Below are 23,835 nucleotides of genomic sequence, written 5' to 3'. Positions count from 1 at the left end.
ATCCTAGCTACTTAGGGAGGTGGGGCTGAGGCAAGAGAATTGCTTAAGCCCAACAGTGAGGTTGCTGTGAGCTGTGATGCCACAGCACTTTACCTAGGGTGATACTCTGTCTCAAAAAATAATAATAATAATTTGATCTTCTATTTAAAAAAAACAAACAAAAAAGAGATATTTTTAAGTTGCATTGTTCATATGTGGTTAACAGTCTTCTCCAAGTTGCTAATCCCTGGAACCCTACGAGAGGTTGCTTTATATATACTCACTTTTGCTTGCTCGCTTGGCAGCATGATGGCCATGTCCAAAAAAGTCTTTTCTAGGGACAGATCTGCTAACTTTAAGGAGGTTTGTCTAATTACTAAATAGTAAACATGGAATTCTGGAAGCACAATTAACATTAAACATTTAGAATAAAGAAATGAAGTTTTTGTTTTTTTTTTAAAGAATAAAGTAGATCTGGCTTAGCGCCTGTGGCTCAAGCAGCTAAGGCACCAGCCACATACACCTGAGCTGGCAGGTTCGAATCCAGCCCAGGCCCACCAAACAATGATGGCTGCAACCAAAAAATAGGCAGGCATTGTGGCGGGTGCCTGTAGTCCCAGTTACTTGGGAGACGGAGGCAGGAGAATCGCTTGAGCCCAGGAGTTGGAGGTTGCTGTGAGCTGTGATGCCATGGCACTCTACCCAGGGTGAAAGCTTGAGACTCTATCTCAAAAAAGAAAAAGAATAAAGTAGATCTACCTCCCCCAACCACTTGTATGATTATTTTTGCAGTTGTAGCCTCTAACTCAAAGCCAAAAAGCACTGATAACACACCCAGGGCTGAACATTCTACGTGTGCTTTCCTCTTCTGCAGTGATTTTCACACTGGTGTGCGGAAAGATGATCGCAGGTGTGTGTAAAAATTTTTTTAAATTATTAATTAAATTACTTTTGAAATAAGTTCAAACATAGTAAGTATACTCTTTATTTTACCCTTTTTTTTTTTTTTTTTTTTGTAGAGACAGACTCTTGCTTTGTTGCCTCGGTAGAGTGCCATGGCGTCACACAGCTCACAGCAACCTCCAACTCCTGGGCTTAGGTGATTCTCTTGCCTCAGCCTCCCGAGTAGCTGGGACTACAGGCACCTGCCACAACATCCGCCTATTTTTTGGTTGCTGTTTGGCTGGGGCCGAGTTTGAACCTGCCACCTTTGGTATATGGGGCTGGTGCCCTACCCATGAAGCCAAGGCGCCACCCTTTTTACTCTTTTTCTTTTTATCAACATAATTTAAGTGTGCCATGGAAGTTTAACTATAGGTTCTAGTGTGCCATGAGATAAAAAATGTTGAAAAATGCTGCTCTACTGCATGTGGTAGGAAAGAGCTAACAAGAAGAACGCAGAGCCCCAAACCACCTGCACACAGAGAACAGCAGCAGCCACACAGTCCAGTCAGCAAAAGTGAGCTCGATAATCTTCACTGGACAAGTGATATTTCAGAAAAAAACAAAACACCTAACAATGAGACACACCTGCTCCAAGTGTCCTGCGCTCTGTTCACACTTCGTGATGTATCTCAAAGTGACAGCATATTAAATGTCCATGTAACTCCTGAGCACTACCTGCCTGTAACAGCTGGAAGCATAATTAGAGTTCCCAGCATTATGTGGCTGAATCTGGGCCAAAACTTCATATATTATAGAAAATCCGTAATTTTCACAAAATTATAAAAAGTTAGAAACATTGAAGTATTCCCTCATATGAACTTAAAAATTCATATTGGTCTTTTCATGGTGTATGTGTTTAGAGCATGATCACAGCATGCTTTGGAGTCTACCATCATGTGTTAGGTACAATACATGAAATTTTTGGTTAGAAAATTATTACTCTAACATTTCCAAGACAAACATGTAGCTGACTGTATTCAGGTTTAAATAAATACATGCATATACACACACACACATATATGTATATATTTTAAACCATATAGGAAATGCTCCTAAAATTTTACATGGAAACCAAATATGCTAAATTTGAATATAATAAATGTCATAAATATGAAATTGGATCAAATTGCTTTGATGCACTGACATACGAAGACTTTAAATCTATTAGAACATATTTCTCTGGTAATAAATTGTAATACTCTCATTGCAAAAACCAGGAGGGACTGCAAAGTGCTGGTACTATAATGTTGTCTCAGTAGCCAAAATAAAATAGAATATTACTAAGAAATGTGGCACTAAAACCAAATGAATAATTGTTTAAGGGGGAAACAGGATAATTAAATTGTCCATTTGAAGACTATAATGATATGAATCACATCTTCCCAATAAATGTTTTGGCAGGGCCGTGTCTCCATGAATGTCTCCCAAGGACAACCCTAAAGTTACCAAGGCTGGGAAGCTGCCTGAGTGAGCCTCACCACATAAGCATGTTACAGCAGATTGTCTGCAGAATTCTCAGCACACCACTGCGCTGCTTCAGTTTTCCAGCCTCTTTATAAACAAATACTTAGCTCTCTCTGACGTACGGTGTTGCTAAAACACACTCTTTTTTCGATCTGAGTATTCATTTCTAACTTCCAGAAATTGTTTCCTAAGATGCAGACAGCCCCCGGACAGGCCTGGGCCCCTCTGCTCCCAGGACTCCTGATGACAGCCTGGGTCATCGGCACCTGGATCCTGGGCACAGGAAAGGACTTCTTGGGCTGCTCTCTCATGCCCAAGAAGCCCTTTCCTCTGCTGGCGTGGCGTGCACACAAGCACTTACTCTGCTAAGTGGTTATACAGAAAAATGTATCTGATGGCTGGCGGCAGTTACTTCAACTTGGCTGCTCTTGGTTCTGCTGGACCAGCAACAAATGCCACAGCTTTTTAATGGTCTGACCCCTGGGACTTTCATGAGCCAATACTCTATTTATTTAAAGGTCTTAGGTGTCCTCCGAGGCCCTCCAACAAACACTGCTACATTACATATCCAGAGCTTTTGTTCCGCCTGCATGAGAGAGCACAGCCCATATAGTCTCTTATTCCCTTCTCCCCACCTTTCATACAAAAATAAGTAGGTAAAAATCTTTTCAACTATAGGAACCAGAAGTATATGTTTAAGTGTTAATTTCAACTTACGTTTGACAACGTAAGTTGGTAGCCTGATGTGACCTGTGTAAATCTAAAGCAATATTTAAAGTTGGGATCTACTATCATTCCTTCAGTTCCTCCCTCGCTTAGTCATTCCATTAGCGCTCATGCAATATCTCCCTGATGCCAGGCATAGGGCCAGACAACGCGAGTACAAATATACATGGGCCATGATCTCACATTTCTACAGAGGGGACTATAAAAATGTAACGTCATGATGTGAAACATGCATAGTATATACATTATAGACACAAATGTACACCGTTTTATCCAATGTCAGAGAAAGGAAACATTAATTCCCCCGAAGATGTAGAAAAGGGTTCAGAGAAGTGGCTTTAGTTGGGTTGTGTCTTGCAGAATGAGAGAATTTCCCTCTCTGGGTGAGAGCAATCACAGCAAACACAAGTAGTGCTAATAGTGGTTAAGTGAGTTTGGAGTTCTTGAACTCTTAAGTCTTAGTTTTCTCATCTGTAAAATAAAGACAATATTCATAGCATTTCCTTTATGGGCTTGCTACAAGGATTAAAGTACACAACACAATAGAGGGCAGTGCAGAGTATGCGGTAAATTCGCAATAAGGTGGTTACTAATGACTAAGGTGGTTATTACTATTATGTGCATCTACAGGTTGTGCTTTGGAAATAATAAATGGTGGTTGGTGAGGATAAAATGAAAGTCTGTCAGACTTAGCAGATACATCATGGATTCTGGACAGGTACGTTAGGATGCTATATGAAAGGCCTTGTATATCATTCTAGGAAGTCTGGACTTGACGTCATCCACAAGAGAAAACCACGAATAGTCATACATTTAGACAAGTGCCTACTGACAGACCCACTGTACAGAAACCCACAGTGAAGGAGGTTGATTCATTCCTTTTGTGCTTTTCTGGGGCAGGAAGCAAGGGAGGCATATTTTACCACCCTTGAACTACCAAGGGGACGTGATGGTAGTAATTTGCCCAAGGTGCAGGCAGTAACGGGCTGCTTTGTCCACATAAAAATTTTACAAAATAATAAGCATCAGTTTGCTTTTTATTATCACCATGCTCTGTTAATTCAGAACAATGCCAGTGATATAATATGCTCTTCCTTGCTGGGCAAACCATGCCCTCAGTATGCCATGGCTTGGTAGTTTTGTGAAATCTAAGTAGGATTATCAAGTACCTGGAAGCTGGGTTCTGTTGGCACTTTCTGACCCTCAGGAAGGGGTTAATTCAGGAGCAGAAAATAGGTCCAAGCAGCAAAGAGCCAAGTAAAAAGTTTGAGAGGGGCTAAGTAGTGGGGAAAGTTTGGGGTACTCCAAAAGAGAACAGGTTAAAGTGGATAGCCCCAAAAAGGGACACTGGAATAAAAGAGGCCAGTGATGTAGGGTAGTGGGTTGAAGAGGTACAGACACTAGAAATTAAAAATGGAAAAGGGAAGGCTTCAAGCACCACTGGTGGGTCATGTACTAATTCAGAAAGGTCTAGTCCAGTGGTTTCCAGGACCACCAGCATCAGCATCACCTTACCTCAAACACAGACCATTGGCCTCTGCCCCACACTGATTGAATAAGGAACTCTGGGGTAGGGCTGAGCAATCTGGATTTTTACCAGGCCTGAAGTTGACTCTGAGACATGATAAGGTTTGAGGATTACAGACCTTGCCCTCTATGGATCAACTCCCTAACTACAGCACTACATCCTCTGAGTTATGATATGTTCAGACGCCTCACTGGTATTTGTGGCACTCGTCACACATCAATATTTCTGCCTCTAATACATGAGGCCAATGGATTAGCTCCTTTGCTTAACCTGATTGTTCTCAACAGGGCCGAAGAGTGGTTTTGTCTGCCCCAGCAGGTATTTGGAAATTTCTGGAGACATTTTTATTTATTTATTTATTTTTGAGACAGTCTTACTTTGTCACCCTTGGTAGAGTGCCATGGCATCACAGCTCACAGCAACCTCAAACTCTTGGGCTGAAGTGATTCTCCTTTCTCAGTCTTCCAAGTAGCTGGGACTATAGGCGCCCACTACAACACCGGGCTATTTTCTTGTTAAAGTTGTCATTGTTGTTTGGCAGGCCCGGCTAGGTTCGAACCCACCAGCCCCAGTGTATGTGGCTGGTGCCCTTGCTGCTGAGCTGTAGGTGCCAAGCCACTGGAGACATTTTTAGATGTGAAAAGGAGGCCCAGGTTATCTCTATATCCTGGCACATAACTAGGAGGAAGATATTACTGGTATCTCATGAGTAGAGGCCACAGGTCCTGCTAAATAAAGCATCTACAATGGTCAAGACCCACCCTTGCAACAAGGCATCACCCAGCTCAAAGTGTCAACAGAGCCAAGCTTGAGAAACTCTAGTTAACCTTACAAAGAAAGATCTTTTAGGATTTTCATTAAGTTGGGGGAAGGGAAAAGCAGCTTGGGGAAGTCAGCACCCAATCTAGTGTCTCCGCACAACGTCCCCACTCATATGGTGAGGAATGTTTACTGATTGGGGACTGACTCTGTTTATTGTTGGTCGGTAAAGGAAGTAGGAGCTTTATGACCCTAACCAGGAACTGCCAGCTTTGTTTGCTCTCCCTCTCCTGAGCTTGTCTTTCTGTATATTGTTTCTATCTTGACTTCATTCTTTGATTCCAAAGCGGTCAGGCCAGTCCTGATCTGGATCTCAAACATTAAGTCCTGGCTGTTCACACATGGCTTGAGAATGGGAGGGGATGCTTGGGGGGCTGCTAATTCTGGAATTGGAGGCTGGAGGACAACCTCACTGAAATGCTGAAGCCAAGATTCCAGAGAATGCTTCGGGTATCTCCCACCTGCTGCTCCCTCCTTACATTGGGAGAGGCCAGTGGTGCAGGACCCACTGGTACCACCTCAGGGACGAGCCGGCCAGGGCTGTGCCAGGCATGTGGGTGAGTGGCACGTGGAGGCCCAGGGATCCCTACCTCCTGGAGTGATGCTGGTTCAACAGAAGAGGCACATGGGGTTATCCATTGAGGGAATTCACCTGAATCTGAATGAAGCAGGAGTTGGGCTTGATTGTAGGGTAGGAGACAGATGTGGGGTAGGAGACAGATTTCTGGAGTCTGGAAGCATATCCCACTGAGAAAATGTGGAATCAGATAGAAAAAACAAGTGAGAGCCACGATTGCCATGGCTGTTTGGCTAACATTCCTTTCCTGTGATTTGAGGAAGCTCGTCTGCTGTGCTGTCTAAGGAAGCTGCTGCTGGTGCACAAGGACATTTACTTCCTGCGAACAACTCTTGGAGTCTTTTTACACCATGATTTTTACAGCCTCACATTTCCATGGGATCTTTTACATTCACCACTATTTGATGACTCTATAACACACTCCAGTAGCCAAATGGAATACAGTTCTGTTTTTTATTTTTAAGGGACTTTGTATTTAAAGTCTAGAACATGCTTTATCATAGGTCTGTGGTCTTGGTGTGCCTGGGCTTGGGTCTCCAGCATTTCTTATCCTCCACTGCAGTGGAGCTCAGCAACCCAAAGACCCCTCTGGAGGGCAGGACCAACGTTAGAAGCTCACTTCCTAAAAGACACCAAGGGAGGGAGTGAGCAGCCCTCAGATGGAAACACCTTTCAGGCAGCACTGCGGGAGCCTCTATTTAAACAGGTGACCTTGCAGAGAAAGGCTCCAGATCCCATTACCGACTAGCCGGGCTGAGAGGCAGATTTGTTTTTATGAGCTCTCAAGGCACACATCGGAGCCAGGCGTAAATATGGAGAGAACTTGATGAAACCTTGCCCTTCTCCATGAAATGTAAGGAGAATAAAATTGTGTGAGGCTTTTGAGAATGCCTACTACCATCAGTAAATGACCCAAGATCAAAGTGGTTATTGTTCAGCTACAGTTTTTCAAATTTCCATTATCTAGGGAGATGAAAAGGAGCGTCAGATATTCCAGCCCTGCCGCCTCCTTCCAGCAGTGGTGGAAGGAGGAAAACGGCTGCGCATATATGAAGCAGTTTAGGGGTCAAATATTGCTCTGCCCAGGGGTGCTGACATCACTTAACTCTCCCCGGGAGAGGGGCCCTGGTGTCATTTGGGGGCTGGCGGGCAGCAGGCCTGAAGATGAGCTGGCCACAGCCCCCATTTTGTTTCTCCTCCAGCACCTACAGAGTCAATAACTGCAAGTGAACATTGCAATTAGGGCTCTAAAACTTTGTTTTTATTGGCTTTGGGGGGGGGGTGGATTTTTGTTCACAATTTATGAAAACATAATGTAACCAGTAAGTTAAAATGTGTGTGAACTAAACCTTTGTTTTCATTGGCTTGGGGGAGGGGGATTTTTTGTTCACAATTTATGAAAAAACAATGTAACCAGTAAGTTAAAATGTGAATGTGAATTTTAAACTTTGCATAGTCATTAGGCTAATCATTAGTCATTTGTGGTTGACATGGAGGGTTATAATTTGACACCTGGCAAAAATCAAGCAGATTTCATAGAACTCAGAGCTAGGAAATGAGATGGAAAAAACACCCTCTTTTTCCCTAGGAGGTCCCATGAAGGAACATTCGCAAAACCTCTTTTCTCTCCATGAAGAGAATTATCCCCTATTCAGCGTGTGGTGTCTCCATCTCTGAGTGCTGGACGACCTCCACTCCGGCTCTCCAGAGCCTTCGAGAAACTGGCCAAAAAGTCTGCCTCTTAAGGTTCTCAGACGTGAACCTCTGGGAGGTAAGAGAAAGAGATAAATAACGTCTCAACCTGATGCTTAAGAAACAAGAGACCACTAGAAAGTTTCGGTGTCAATCCTGAAAATACTTTTTGAAACATTATAGAGTCATGGGAGAATGACAGAGTGACATTAGAATGACAGAATCCTTCGTTTCTAACTTCTCTATAAAACTCCAGATTTTCTTCTGTCCACTATATAGGACCATTTGCTTTTGTGAGATGAGATGAAAATATTGAACCCTGAGTTTGTATTTTCTGACCCCCGACCTCTCCCAGGTGTTCTGGCTCATTTCCTGAGAATTATGTTTGATTTGGGAACACTTCCTTTTTTTCTACTATTCCCCTGTTACAGTTTGAAACCGGGAACACCCGCATACAAGACCCGGAATATCTCCCTTCACTACTCAAAAAACACTCTTAACTGTTCTCTCAGAACTTGGCAAGCATCTGGATGGGGACAGTTTTCTCACACTCCGAGAAATCAAAATATAAAACAATAGCTCTTTTCCAATTCTTCAACCTGAGGATAATTTTAGAATAGTTTCTTTTTCCTTTCTATTCAAGCTAAGAGTTTCCCTGTTTTAGTACTAAAAGGAAATCAAATAATCTAAGTTTTCACTGTTTTACAGGGAAATAGAAATTCTAATTTGAGATTCTCAAAGACTAAACATCAGGAAAAAATCCAAAAATTATTTCAAGATTATCTTTTCAGAAGTAGAGGTTAATATTTTCCTAATGGATCTCTCTCTCCCTCTCTTTTTTAGATGTCAAAAGAAAAGATCAAAAAATGCAACTTTTGGAAGTCATGAATTATTTTCACTGGAAAAATGAAGCTAGAACCCTGCTTGACAATACTACTTTGCTAATCCTGGTCGTCTTTTAAAAAGAAAAAGCATAAGAGATCTAAAAAAATCCTAATAAAAAGATATTTCTACACCTTTTAGTTCAACAGGAGGCTAACCGACTAAGCTAACAAAAAGGGCTACCTTGAGGAATGCAACAGACTCTGCCTACTCCACCTGGCATTATTCCTTAAAAATAAATAAATAGCTGCTTCATGAGTTGTACAAGCAAATATAAGGTATTGTGTACACTAAAAACATTTCCTTAAAGAGCACCCAGGTGGGCCTCACCAAGCCCCCTTGTCACCAGCAGCGTGCCCACCAATCCAAGCTTTGCCAGGAGATTGAGTCTTTTCTTCCTAGTCTGGGGCAGAGGGTTACTCATACAGTGGATTAGAGGAAAGAGGCTTAAACCTTAGCAGAAAGTAGACAGGACTGAGAGAGACTCAACTATCCTGGGTCTAGATGACAGTTTGTAGGTATCAGGATTAGTAGAAGTGCATAGTTCCTGGAAAATTCACTGATACACCATGAATCTATAAACATTATGTCTAACTCTTTTGGGTACAAAACTATAAGACACAAATTAGGCACTGAAGAAAACACAACTTATGCTGTACAAAATGCCCAGACTATGTAGCTAGAGAAATATCCATAAAATCTATGAATTGATCTTGTGTGAAGCCTGGTTGACAATTAGAGCCAAAGACAGGCTTCATGTTTTTGTTTGTATTTTATTTTTCCCAATACATAATTTGAAAATATATAAATGGCAGCCCTTTGTAAACTATGTGCATTGAGCACCTGCTTTGTGCAGACACTGCATACATGCACACATGTGCATCAGTGAAAGGAGGGCCCTTGCCTTGGGAAAGTCGACACTATAATGGGGGGGGAACAAATGGTTAATGTGACACAAATATTTAATAAGTAAACTTGATGAGATCAGAAAACTAGAGCGAAGAGAAATAAGGTCATGAGAAAGACAGACACAAAGGAGGGCCCTGGAGAAGAAGCCTCCAGAGCAGGCTCTCTGAGGAGATGACAGCTGGGCTGAGAAGGAGCCTGTCACCCCAGGAAGAAGGACTACCAAGTACGCAAGTCCTGAGACAGGAGATAGCTGGGTGTGTTCAAGGACTAAAGAAATCCCTCTGCTGGATAAATATCAAAATTACTGTCTTTTTGAAAACAAAAGCATAGCTTTGGAAACATGGACTATCAGATTAGAAGAAGCCCCTGAGATCATCAGGGGAGTGTCCTCCATGTCCAGGGGAGGAGTCAGGTCCCAGAGCAGCCACTGACTTGCATAGCGGGGGCCAACACTTGTGAACTAGAACCCTGATCTCCTGTCTTCTGTGCATGACCTGTTGCCTCTCCGAGTCCATGTGTGTTAATCACATTCCCCTTGGACACTGACAGCCTGCCCACAAAGGGATCATGTCTTCCTCAGTCAGCATGAGTCAGAGTCCTAACTGGCTCTCAGTTTAGGAAAGTGCATTTAAAAAAAAAATCAATTACTTTTTAAAATTTGTGCTTGTTACTTTTCAGAACATAAAAAGACACACATATATAGATAACTTAAAATTCTAACACCTATATTTCTTTGAGTATTCAGCAGTACTGAGTTAGATCAGATAGTGAGACGTTTACAACTAGGTTGTTTTTCATAAAACAGGGAATTGCATATCCCAGATAGACTTCAATGATCGAAAATTGATAATATTCAGTTTAATTTTGGATGGTTTTTGCTATAATGGGGAAGCATGTAACCGATGAAGTTCTCACAAAAGTTTCACTGAAGAAAACATTATTCAATAACCCCCAAATGGGAAGAATGTATGGTGTAGGAACTTGGCCCAGAGTATGCAGAGTTGCATCCAGCTCGATTTATCATCTTGCAAACTTCTTCATTGTGTCAGAACTAAAGCTCAGCTGTGCCCTGACTGCAAAGCAAAAGCAAACAGGCTATTTTAGCCACCTCGACAAGAATATTCTGAGAATTAATAGATTTTCCAAGAATGCTAAACACTTTTTATCAATTTTTGTCAAGGTTTACAGTTATGGTATTACATTATCAGCCTCAAATTTATGTCTGTCTAAAGAAACTTTTAATCTCACTTTGCAAAAAGGAAAAACAATCTCCTAGAATATCCACGATAACCATAGGCCTCAGCTGTGCTAGAATCCCAACAATTTCGATCTCATTAGGCTCTATTCCCACTATATGTTCAACTCAAAAGTAGCTCTCCCCTGGGCAGGGGCTGGGGGTCTAAGGTCCAGCTCACAGTCAGAACTTTCTTTTCTCAGGCAGCCTCTTTCTCAATACCTTCAGTTTTCTCACGCCATAGGAAGAGCCCAAGCAAATATCCTGAATGTTTCCCCACGGCACCTGACTTTTAAGGACTATTCCAGCCCCTGTGAGATCAGTACCTGCTCTTTAAAGAGGTACCTAAGCACAAACAGCCTTGATAAACATACTTTATTTTTACTGATTGAAGACTGCTTTGAGCTTAACTCAAAATCATGAAAGAGAAAATAGCTACAACAGCAAAATAAACAAGCAGCATTTTGAACTTTACTGCTTAAATTTAGAGCTATAGCTAATCTCAAATAGCCTCTGTATTGAAAGTAGACATGGTATTAGGCCCAATTCTGCCTCTCCAAGAACCTGCCCTTAAAATAGAAGACTATCTGAGAAAAGTTTGATTGCCTAACACTTTCTCTTAGTTTCAGGGTCACGCCTAGTTTTCTTAGTCACTCTAAAAATGTGGGCCCTTTTAAAGTTTGCTGTAAACTCACAGGCAATGATAAGTTTGAGTTTTTCTTTTCTTTTTTTTTGAGAAAGAGTCTCACTTTGTTGCCCTCGGTAGAGGGCTGTGACTTCATAGCTCATAGCAACCACAAACTATTGGGGTCAAGTAATTCTCTTGCCTCAGCCTCCCAAGTAGCTGGGACTACAGATGCCCACCACAATGCCTGGCTATTTTTTAGAGATGAGGTCTGGAACTCCTGAGCTCAGGCAATCCACCCGCTTTGGTCTCCCAGAGTGCTAGGATTACAGGTGTGAGCCACCATGCCTGGCCATTTAATTTGGTTTTTAAATCAAAATAATACCACATCAGTTTATTTATTCTCATTTTTTATAGTCATATTAAATTATAATAACCTCAAACTGAAATCTAATCTATAGCTTAGGCAAAATATCTGACAGAGGCTAAATAAGTAGTTTAATGAAATTGTTTAAAATTTAAAAGCAGTTGGGGCAAATCCTAGAGGGGGTGGGGGTGGGACAATGGAGGAAATAGTCTCCTGCTGGTGCTCATTTTAGAAGTAATTCACTTTCCCATGACAGAGATAAGAAAGCCATTTAAAAATTATTTACCTTTCAGCTTAAAAAAGAAAAGAAAAGAAAAGAAAGATGCCTGGGGAACCCCACTGGCTGGCAGGAAGAAGGCATGGTTGCTTCCCTCCTCATCTTCTGCCTGGGGTCCTCACAGAAGGAGGAGCCCTGGCAGTTAAACAGGAAAAATAAGCAAGAAGTAACCAAACGTAACACATCTTTTGTTATTTGCAAAGGGAGAATCTTCTAAGACCATTTAATTAGTCCAGGGATAAGGGCTACTGTACTTTAAACAAACACTGAATCTTTATTTTTAAAACTTTAGACAAAACACAAATTAAGAAGTGATTAAACACTTTATAGCAGTTCTACAACGTGAGTCATAAAAATAGCTCGTTCCTCTAGGGAGTGATTTTTAAAAAAAGAATTCCATTTACACAAAAATAAATAAATAAATAAATTTAGAAGCAACATCTCCAGATTATAAAGTGAGCTACAGTTGATTTAGCATAATAGAACATTGTTGTTTTATGTGTTGAGAACTGACAATTTTCTCCTTATTAATAAAACTAAAAAATAATTATTAGTCTGGTAGTAAAATTCTTCTGCAGAAGATCTTGGGGACTCATTTGTTTTTTCTCAGTGCCTCAGGCAACAGATTCCTCAGTGTCCCCTTTATGACAGAGATGATTAAACTGTTCAGTAGCAGTGGAAGGGGACATGCAGGAGGGATCCCTGTGGACAAGGCAGCTATTGCAACCAACCCAGCCCAGGGCCTAAGCACCAAAATGGGAGAAAAGGAGACACAAGACTTTTTACTGTGGGCCCTTTTAGCCCAAAGAGAGGCAGATCATTGCCAAAGTACTACATAAAAACTCCAGAAGTAATATTAATCAAATCTCTTTACAGGGTCTACCATCTCCAAACCCTCTGCCTTTGTCCAGAGGGGTACGCACATCTGTACCAGATGTGCAGCACTCTGTAACAGTGTTCAAACTAGGATGGCTTTCTCTTTGTTTTAGGGTCATGCCCAGTTATATTAGTCACTATAAAAATGTGGGACCTTTTAAAGTTTGCCATGAACTCACAGGTACTGAGGAACTTAACTTGTAATAAAGCACTTAGGTGGGCGCAAGTGGCATTTTAAGGTACACATTTATTCATTTAAAACCACATAAGCCCTAATGTGGTAAGCAGCATAGCTAAGTGGCACCTCTGTCCCTTCCAAATATATTACCCATCTTGTGCCTTGTTTTTGATTGATTATGTTAATAAATGAAATCTTTACTGATGACTGCATGGGGAAGAATGACCTAATCAATTCGGAGTTGCAGTGTGTCCACCACCCAGTACTTTTCTTGGTTTGGCTCAGAAACTACAAAAAGACATTCCAGGCAAATAATATAAACCCCAGAGAAACCCTACGATGGTCATGCAACTTCAAAAGCAAAGCTGAAGTTACGCTCACGGCACATTTGGGGGATGCAGCAACCATCTCAGACCATTACATGTTGCTGTGGATTGATTTAGCTACATGACAAAGCCCCAATAAAAATACAGTTTATAAAAACGTGGTTCAACTCCTTGTTTGCTTTACTTCAGACACATTCTATCCACAGTTAGAAACAGGCCACGACAGTGGTCTAGCTCTGAATTTCTATCCCTGGTGAGAAATCAGGCATAACCATGTTCTGACCCTGAAGGTGATCTTAATGTTTCATACCACAGGCAAATCATTAACATATGGAAATAGTGCTCCCAGAAGTCCGTTCTTTTTTTCTCTTTTATTCTATAGGTTCTATTGTGTCTTCTCTGCATCCCATCCTAACCTTGTCCCACTGTTCTCTCCCACTTTAAAAGGATGTGTTTCCTTTTCTTTTTAAAAGGGGTCTATTGGGAAAAACATTCTTCATTCCATTCCACTCTTTTGCTGGCCCCAAAGGCAGTTTGGCATCCTCCCTCCAGCCTCTAAATTAAGCGTTCATTTTAAAGTTCACTGCTGTTTCCCCTCCTGCCTGGTAAGTGGAGGCTGTGATGCTTCCCAGGCCCTGGCTCCTGTCTCTCTGCCTAGCTCCCACAAAACAGCTTCTCACCAGAGCCCGTCCTCAGATTTCTCTTTGTAATAAAGTGTGTGGTGGGTTTATGCCTCTTACCCATCAGAGCCATTTACCTTCCCTCTGTAACAACCAATACATGCCCCCCACCCATCTCCTGGGACTGAGCTGTGCCCCAGTAACTCCTCTCAGTAGGACAAGATGTGTTGTTTCTGGCTGGAGATAACATGCCCCCTTGTCACCCTCACAAACCACAGAGTGCAAGGCAGCCTTTTTGTCCTTCCACTTCCACTCACTGCAAACAAAGCAGTTTATGTACATAAATGAAACAAACGAGAACCACAGATTAATGAAATCTTTAACACTAAAAAGGGGGGTGCTTCTTTCCATGACTTTTGGCACATGTCTAGAGGGCATTCAGCAATGGTTCCCAAAGGCTGACCCTGGGATTGCTGCAAAAGAATCCTCTGGGAGGCTGTTAAACATAAATATTGGTAGGCTCCACCCCTGGACTTTCTGATTCATCAGGGCCGGAGTTTAGGAGCCACTAACAGAGAGTATAAATCAATCTCAACAACTTGAGTAAAAGCCCCAGAAGCACACGGATAACAACACATGGCTGCCAAATTTTCAACCCCTGTGAGCTTAGAATTCGCAGGGTGATTAGTATGCTTTGAGAGAAGTATGGGAGGGGGAAGGATGACAGCCAAGGTAGGCACTGGCCGTGCACTGACCAAGAGGCTGTGAGTGTGAAAACTACCCTGCCCTTCTCCTCCTCCCCAGAAAACGGGCCCCACAGGTCTTTGAAAGGAAGAGTTTTTTAAATGAACATCAGTCCTTTTTTTTTGCAGTTTTTGGCTGGGGCTGGCTTTGAACCCACCACCTCGGCTGGGGCCGACGCCCTATTCCTTTGAGCCACAGGTGCTGCCCTGATCAAACTTTTTTAGATCCTTCCAGGATCAATAGTTTAGTTGGGAAACAGATTTAAACCCCATTGGAAAGTGAAACTCAACAAAAATAGTAAAAAGCAGAGCCAACACCTCAGTAATTCTCTCCTTCCAAACACAATGAGCCATTTCCCTCCTGGGGATTAAAGACTTGACAGGGAGCAAAACCACAAACCTCTTAGAATACCCTCCCTTAGACCTGGAGCTTTTGAAAGCTACTTTCTCCACACAGGTACAAACTTTGAAATGCACATGTGGTAACGCTCCCCCCAGCTAGGCCCCTGCTTATTTGCAACTGGCAACCCATTCCCAGCAAGAGAAATCTCATTAGATGGAACCACTGGACCACTCGAGGCCTATGCTGTCTAATGCAGGAGCCACTAGCCCCAGATGGCTATTGAGTATTTGAAATGTGACTGACTGACTAGTCCATATGGAGATGTGTCTAAGTGTAAAACAGGCACCAGAATTCAAAGACTTAGCATGAAAAAAAGGGAAAATAGCTAATTAAAAAATTTTATATTAACATGCTATTACGACCATGTATTGGATATATGAAGTTTAAATAAAGGACTGTATATTAAAATTAATTTTACCTTTCTTTTTCACCTCTTTAAATGTGACTCTAAGAAAGTGTAAAAGTGCATATGTATGCATCTTATTCCCATCAGCCAGCGCTGTTCTAGATGAAGCCCAGCATTTTGCTCCAAGCTGGTTTCTCGGCTCCCTCACATTCTCCATCCCTCTCTCTGCCTAGTCCATTCACCTCCTGTCCACACACACCAAACAGAAACCCTGTCACCTCACTCCTCCCCACCCAGTATCTGCAACTCCACATAGGCCTGAAATGGTTTTGCCCACCATTCTGTCAAGTGAGATGTCCCGTTTTATTTCAATAGATTCCTAATTCCCACTTTTTTCATGAAATCTTCCACTTTTCAATGAAGACAACAGAGTTGCTTATTGTTCCTTTCAAGATCTTCCAGTTTGGCCACAGAACCAATAGGGTGATTATTTTGATCCTGACCAAGTACTCACTTGTTCAACCACACTCACTGGGTACCACCTGCGGTCCGGGCCCGGGCTAGCTACGGTGGTTACTCAATAACATCAGCACACAGCCCTAAAATGATGTGTGGGGTGATGTCAACAGGAACATAGACATTAAACCAGTGGTCCCCTGCCCTGGGTCCCAGAAGGATGCTCTTCTCACTAATGCCTTTCTGAGAAAGGATTTAAATGTAGTAACACAAGTCTCCCAGCTTTGAAACATGAAACTGCTTGGCCTCATATTAAACGTTTCCCCCTTTCACACTTTGTATACACCCTCAGGTCTCCCTGACTACCCTGTAAACTCCATTTGTCTTTGTAGCCCCTGTTGTTTTGCTGGCCCAGTACTAAACGCCATGCTTTCACATGTGCACACGCTCACTTATTTCTCACAATCCTGTAGCTACCATTATTTTTCCCTATTCAAAGGTGAAGAAACTGAGGCATGGGAAGTTAGGTAACTTCATGAAGCCACACAGATACTGAAGGAAGGATTCAGGATTTGAACCCAGGCAGCCTAACCCTAGAGTCAAGCTAGTCACCACCACCCAAACACACACCATGGACTGTGTAAGCTTGAAGCTGCCCTCAAATGGTGCCTATAAAGGAAAAGTGAAGACTGAAAAAAAAAAGAGGGAGCAAAGGAGAGAGAGAAGATATGAGAGAAATAAACTGATGATTTTATTTGAACCCCTAGAGACTATGAAGCCAAAAATTACCCTTTGGTCTTCCTAGTTATACAAACAGTCTTTCCTCACTCGTAGTCATGGGTTCTTAATGAAAAGTGCTCTCACAATAGTATGTACACACAGAACTGTAAACAGTGTATACACATTCTCTGGGGAGAATCTCAAAGGAGATTGTGATTTTACAAAGCTGCCAGATGTACAGCTTCTTAGCCAAATATCCTTTCCTAAAATTAGGTGGGGACACCTAGACTGTGTTGGTGGTCGTGTGGCTAGCCTCTGTTCATATGAGGTCTATTTCTGGAGCTACATTTGTGTGGAACAGAATAATCTGTTTTCTATGTTAAATCAACTGCCACAACTTCTAATCATCTTTTAAAGGCAAGTTTCTGGTCAGCATGCTAAATTGCAAAACTCGCAGCTCTTTCTCCAAACTCCACTAAAATGCCAACATGTCAGCTCCGGTTCTGTGAGTCTTTCTCTCTCACTGTTCTGCTCTGCTCTGTAATGCTAAGGGACTGACCTCTGCAAGGCTGGGCTTCCCAGGGGTTCAGCAAATAGGAGCACTTGGGGTAGGAGTCTAAAGATGGGGGGAAGGGAGAAACTAGGGATTTCTCCCCATCCCTCTCTGCCTCTACCAGGATCTGGCAGGAGCTGGGTCTCCTCTGAGACTCCAGAGGTGGGTTCTAGCTGCCATCAGGGTTACTAATTATCATGTCTTCATTAAATCATTCTTTTATCTCCTTTATGCTCATTTGAATGGTTCACTAATCTAGGAAATTGCCCTTTAGTGGAAGGACAATTTATCCCTCAATGAGCCTACCAACAATATACTGCCATTTCAAATAAGGTAAACACAGAACCTAAGGACCAAACGCCAGTGAGTTCTGCTTTCTGTTTTGAACCTTATACGAAAGATGGCCCCAGGGTGCACACATCCTATATTTGAATATGGTTTGTAGTTTTTTTCTTTCCCTATTTGAGCTCAGTGACTTCAGGCAGTTACAGACCGAATGTTGGTGTCTCTCCTATATTCCTATGTTGATGCCCTAGCCCCAAATTTGGTGGTATCTGTAGGTAGGGCCTTGGGAGGTAATTAGGCTGAGATGAGGTCATGAGTGTGCAGCCTCCATGACCGGACTAGTGGCTTTTTAATAAGAGGAAGAGGCAGTAGAGCTTCCTCTCTCTGCCATGTGAGCAAGCAGCAAGAAAGAGGCTGTCTGCACTCCAGAAGGAGAGGCCTTCACCAAGAAGTGAAATGGTGGCCGGGCACGGTGGCTCACGTCCATAATCCTAGCACTATGGGAGGCCAAGGAAGGTGAATTGCTTGAGCTCATGAGTTCAAGACCAGCCTGAGCATCAGTGAGACCCCTTCTTTACTAAAAACAGAAAAATTAGCCAAGCGCAATAGTATATACCTGAAGTCCCAGCTACTTGGGAGGCTGAGGCAAGTGGATCACTTGAGCCTAGCAGCTTGTGGATGTTATAAGCTATATAAGCTATGACACCACAGCCTGGATGATAGAGTGAGACTCCATCTCAAAAAAAAAGAAAGAAAGAAATAAAAAAGACAGAGAGAGAAAGATAGAAAAGAATTGAAATGGCTAGGACCTTGGACTTCCCAGCCCCCAAAATTGTAAAAAATAAATGTCAGTTGTTTAAGCCACGCAGTTTGTGGAATTTTGTTACAGCAGTTCAAGCTAACACAGAGGCCAAATTCCCATCTCTCCACCTCTATTATGCCAAACGAAAATGTGCTGTCATAATTCATCAGATAACATTTAGTTTTTACCTCATTTTGAAAAATTTACCTCATTTACCAGGACAGCCAGAAATCATAACTTATGGCTGTCATGTGAAAGCAGTAAAATATTACATACCTGCAGATGACCTCTATCCAGACATGCTTTTCACTGTTCACACTTTATCTGTCAAATAGTACTTTTTTAAAAGAAACAAATATAAATGCCATTATAGAGAGAAGCTACCAGCCTAGGACAAGTTCTAGCATTTTGTGTCCTGACAGATCTTAAATTGGACATCAGCCAAAGTCAATAAAACTTGTTCATGCAGAACCTTACCTGGTTTTCACCACATCGAGGGGATGCATCAGGCAAATTTCTACAAGACCTGAAAGATGATTAAAAAAAAAAATCCAGTAAACACTTATGTAAACACCATTTCTTAGTTCCGTGACCCTATTGATTTCTCAAGGGTGATGATTCACATAAGGAACTTGGGACTTTAGACATGACACCTAATAGAAGTAGGCTAGTGGTAAAAAACAAACACATATTATTATTTCAGTGGGCATAAGATAGGTGAGTGAGTAACTTTCTTACAAGGGATACAGGGGAATGAAAATAAAAAAGGAATTATATGTCTTAATCCCAATCAACTAGGCAGAAATTATTGTATCCCAGTTCAGCCCAGTAGACAGTGTATGTGGAAGGAAGGGAGGAAAGCAGAGAGGAAAGGACAGAAGGGAGGGAGAATCTCTGAGTCCTTCTCACCCCCTAGTACCTAACACAGAAAATCATAAGCCTCAGTTTCAGCAGCCATGAAATAAAGATAATGCTGCCTTTTAGCCTCACAAGGTAGCTAGATGATCCAACACATATCAACACATCAATTGCTTCATAGAGAATAGTTGTTTTTCTAAGCAGCGCTTAGATTATCTCATTTAATCCTCACAAGAATGCTGTGTGATGGGATGTATTATCCCCATTTTGTGGATGAGATAACTGAAGCCCAGAGGTTTAATAACTTAGTGTCACCTTGGGAGTAGTCTTAATTCCCACAAAGCCCATGATATTAACTATTGCACAGTGTGAAAGAACTTCCACAGCTTCTTGCAAATCAATTGTAAAGCCCTACCTCCTGCCGTTTAATTGAGCAGAGAAGACTACTCAATTACAAATTACTGGCACATAACAATAGTAGTCGTATAAGTAGTTGCATGTACTAGTAATTGTAAAAATAATTATAGTGGTAGTTGTTATAGTATTACAATAGTAATAATCACAACAGGTACCTTACCTAGAGCTGCTACGTATTTGTGATCATTTAACATACATTGCATCTAATACATACAACCACTGAACCAGGTAAATATCATTATCATCTTTACTTTATAACAGAAATCTATAAACTACAGCCCATGGGCTTCATGCTGGTTTTGTGAGGACTTTTTTGTTTATCTGTAGTATTGGATATCACAAAAAGTATGCACAGACTTTTTTGGTTATTCAACTTTTGTTAATGTTTGCACATTTTTTTATTTTTCTTTTGAGACAGAGTCTCACTCATTGCACGGGCTAGCATGTTATGCCCTCAGCTTAGCTCTCAGCAACATCAAACTCCTGGGTTTAGGTGATCCTTCTGTCTCAGCCTTTTGAGTAGCAGGGACTATAGGTACCCACACTGATGCTTAGCTAAGTTTTTCTATTTTTAGTAGAGATGGGGTCTCACTCTTGCTGAGGCTGGTCTCAAACTCTTGAGCTCAAACAATCCACTCCAAGTGTGCTAGGATTCAGGTGCAAGTCACTAGGCCTGGCCTAGTATTTGTGTATTTGATGTGTGGCCCAAGACAACTCTTCTTCCAATGTGTAGCAGAGAAAAACAAAGTTTGGACACCCATGCAAGACAAGCAAACTGGGGTTGATAACCTTCAGCAAATTTGTCCAAAGGCCACACAACTGTATCTGTGGGCAGTTTTTATAGGTAGAGCATATATCTTCATTTGTAAACTAATTCTATTTGTAAGTAGCTGGGACTTAGCTCATCTTTTCTATCCCATATTTATACACACAAATATCTTTTCCTTCCCACACTGGCCAGGTTCCGAAAGCTCAAAGGGCCTGCCCTGTCCTTCCTGAAGGCCTACTTTGTTTCTGCAGAAGCTTTAAACCCGTTCTATGTTGCAAAGTCAAATGCGTTGATCAGAAACAACTGTCCTAATCAGGCTACAACTAATAGAATCCAATATTGATATTTGTGCCATAGGCCCTCCAAGTCACTCAATTAGTCTCATTGCCTAGAGGTGGCAGGAGACAGGCACAAGGGAGAACAGGAAACAGGATCCCTAGACACAGTGGCAAAGGCCCAGGGTGCAATTTTATCCTTATCCATAAGCCCTGTTACTCAAGCTAGTGTGGACACGTCTCTTCTTCCAACTTGTAAAGCCTCCTTATATTTCTCCTTGTTTGAAAATTCATATTCACCTGGTAGGAATGAGGTGGCCAGAATTTTTGTCCTGGTGCTCTCAGGGAGGTCCCTGGGGACATCAGTTCCTCATCTGTAAAGGGAAGGATTAGATGGTCTAGAATAATGGAGAAGCCTAATGTCCTATGTTTGTTTGTCTTGCCTTTTTTGAATCTGATTCTGATTTTTGAATTATTTTTCCTTATAATTCTAATTTAATCTTTATTATATTAACTAGAAGAGGATAAATCCCCAATCCTTTAAACAAAATTTACCTCAGAAACTCAAATTTTAAAAGTAGGATTCTTACCAAGCACTGTTACAGACATCCACTAAACACATTTCTGTGAACCTGGCGTGTATGGGGGGAGACGCTTAGAATCAATTTACAAAGCACACACACAAAGCTTCCCTGATGGACTTGGCATTAGAGGAGAAACAAAATATTACATCCTAAATAGCAGTAGTCAGTATATCTCTCAGAAACTTCACCAACAGAACCAAGAATACCAATAGCTTACTGAAACTTACAGCAGCACTTGGAGAATCAGTTCACATTTATATAAACCTATTTGCCTATTTACAAAATTATTTTAGTTTCCTATGTGCTAATGGACATTTCTGTTAGTAAACATATAACAGATCGGATCATTATAGTTTTGTGATTACTTAACACATTGTTGACCAGGAATTTTACGCAGAAACTATCTATGTGACCAGGTAACTTGTGACCAGTCAACAATGTGTCAAAATTATTTTCTAAACTCTAGTATGCATGGAAATATTCATTTATTCATTCACCAAACTTGCACTGGTTGCCTTCTGTGTATCCGGCACTGAGGATAGAGTCTAGTGAGGGGAACAGAACATAGGAACACTTAATAATGCGTGGGGGGAGGTGCAGTGCTCAGAGTTCATAGGCGCATCAGAGAGGTCCCTGACCTAGGCTGGGGCTGGGTGAGAAAGGGATTTGAGGCAGAGAGTATAAGGCAAGAGCATGAGGCATAGAGGAAGACACAGAAAAAAGAAGCACTTGATTATTATGGAGCTTAGGGGTGAAGGGCAAGAGATGAGGCTGGAAGTGTGAAGGTCAGAGTCAAATTCATGTTCAGGCGCTTATACTTTATCCCATAGCCATGGCAAGCCAGTGAAGGGTTTTTTGTTTGTTTGTTTGTTTTTTATTAAGCTCATTGATTGTATTTTCTTATAACTAATGTACTGTATGCCCACTGGAGGCATCTTGAAAGCAGAGGAGTGATAATAACCTCTGCTAACATCTTCTCCCCATGGTGTAATGATATACCCCTTCAGCCTCACACTGCTCACAATCACTTTTGATTTCCAGCAAGGATAAGAGCATCAATGCCCCACCCCACCTCCCTTCTGTTACCGGTTCACCAGTAGAAGCATCATTTCTTTTCATGGCACAGATGTCCCACTGACCTCTAAATCTGAAAAAGTCAATTGCCTTCTGTGAAACTGCCTGCTAAATTCTGACTTGGCCCAAAGAAAATGTGACTTAAGTTGTCAAATGATTGGTCCAGAATCTCTGTGTATGGTTATTTATTCACTATGATTTTCAATCAAAATAAGCAATTTACAGAATTTAAATTAGCAAAGAAATATCATAAGCAGAGAGAATAGATAGGTTAGAAACGATATGAAAGTTTTAACTTTAATCAGTGTTTTAAATCTGGATTCACTCAGTGAGGGAACAGATGCTTGATGCCCTACACAGATAGCTAAGGACTGTGAGACACTGATTATTATTAATGGACATAACCATAAAAATAGAATTGGAGAAATCATTACCATAGGCTTAGAAATGACCTTAATAAGCTGAACTGTACCATGTACTGGTTGAAAATTCATCATATGACCTAGTATGAAGTCACAAATTCAATAATGGGTTAGTGAACACAGATTTAATAATTTCTTTTTTTCTCATAAAATTGAAAGTCAAATATAGGAAAGAAGATGACACTGAAATATCAGGTTTCATTTAACAATTCATCTTAATTGCCAATTTAAGATACATTGATACAGAATAAAAGTAATTAGAAAAACATAAAAACATATATCTTCTCAAATAACATATCCTTTATCAGGAAGTTTAAAAATTCTATTGTTACATTATTTTCTTTTTCTTTCTTCTTCTGTTTTCTTGTTTGTTTGTTTGTTTGTTTTGTTTTTTAAGAGACAGGGTATTTCTTTGTCACCCAGGTTGGAGTGCAGTGAGTAATCACAGCTCACTGTAGCTTCAAACTCTTGGGCTCAAGTGATCCTCCCACTTCAGCCTCCCAAGTAGCTGGGACTGTAGGCATGAACCACCAGGTCTGGCTCATTTTCTCTGGTTTTTGTTTTTGTGGAGATGGGGGTCTCCCTTGTTGCCCAAACTCCTGGCCTCAAGTGATCCTCCTACCTCGGCCTCCCATAGTGCTGGTATTACAGGTGTGAGCAACCCAACCCAGCCCATTTATTATTTTCATTTGAGGCAACTGATGATTTATCACAATAATAAGCAAATGAAAATTGCTATGAGATGTGTCTAAATTAGACAAAAAGCTAATTTTACAAGGCTATTTATAAAAATCAAGGAATTCCCAAAGCAGGCTGATAATTGTGAATTTAACATATTATACATATTTTCATAGTTCCTACAGATTCTCGCTATTTCAGGGAACATGACTGTTTCTCTAATTCAAATGACACTGGTAATGTGACTCTACTGAGGGCACAGAAAGGAACAGGCTATCCCCTGAACCTGTATCCCTGAATGCTTCCATCTTTGAACTGGCTCACGTACAGGCCACCCCCAAGCCATTATTGCTGCTACAGGATTATGAGAACACCATTGTAAGTTCTTTCCCCAGACTTCATCTTTTCTTTTTTTTTTTTTTTTTT

At 41.4% G+C, this 23,835-nt stretch overlaps 1 protein-coding gene across 1 annotated transcript in view; it reads right to left on the bottom strand.

Moving 5' to 3' along the window:
- Positions 1–23,835, bottom strand: part of SLC25A21 (solute carrier family 25 member 21) — a 490,894-nt gene that overhangs the window by 165,571 nt on the left and 301,488 nt on the right. Inside the window, exon 2 of the mRNA XM_012806452.2 lies at positions 18,810–18,858. Coding sequence (XP_012661906.1) covers positions 18,810–18,858 — 49 coding nt within the window. The remainder of the gene's footprint in view (positions 1–18,809; positions 18,859–23,835) is intronic.

Source organism: Otolemur garnettii, unplaced genomic scaffold (assembly GCF_000181295.1).
Source record: "Otolemur garnettii isolate 467f Iridium unplaced genomic scaffold, OtoGar3 scaffold00052, whole genome shotgun sequence".
In the NCBI taxonomy this organism is placed as follows: domain Eukaryota; kingdom Metazoa; phylum Chordata; class Mammalia; order Primates; family Galagidae; genus Otolemur; species Otolemur garnettii.
Note: the sequence above shows the minus strand (reverse complement) of the source record. Positions and strands in the feature narration are given on the sequence as shown.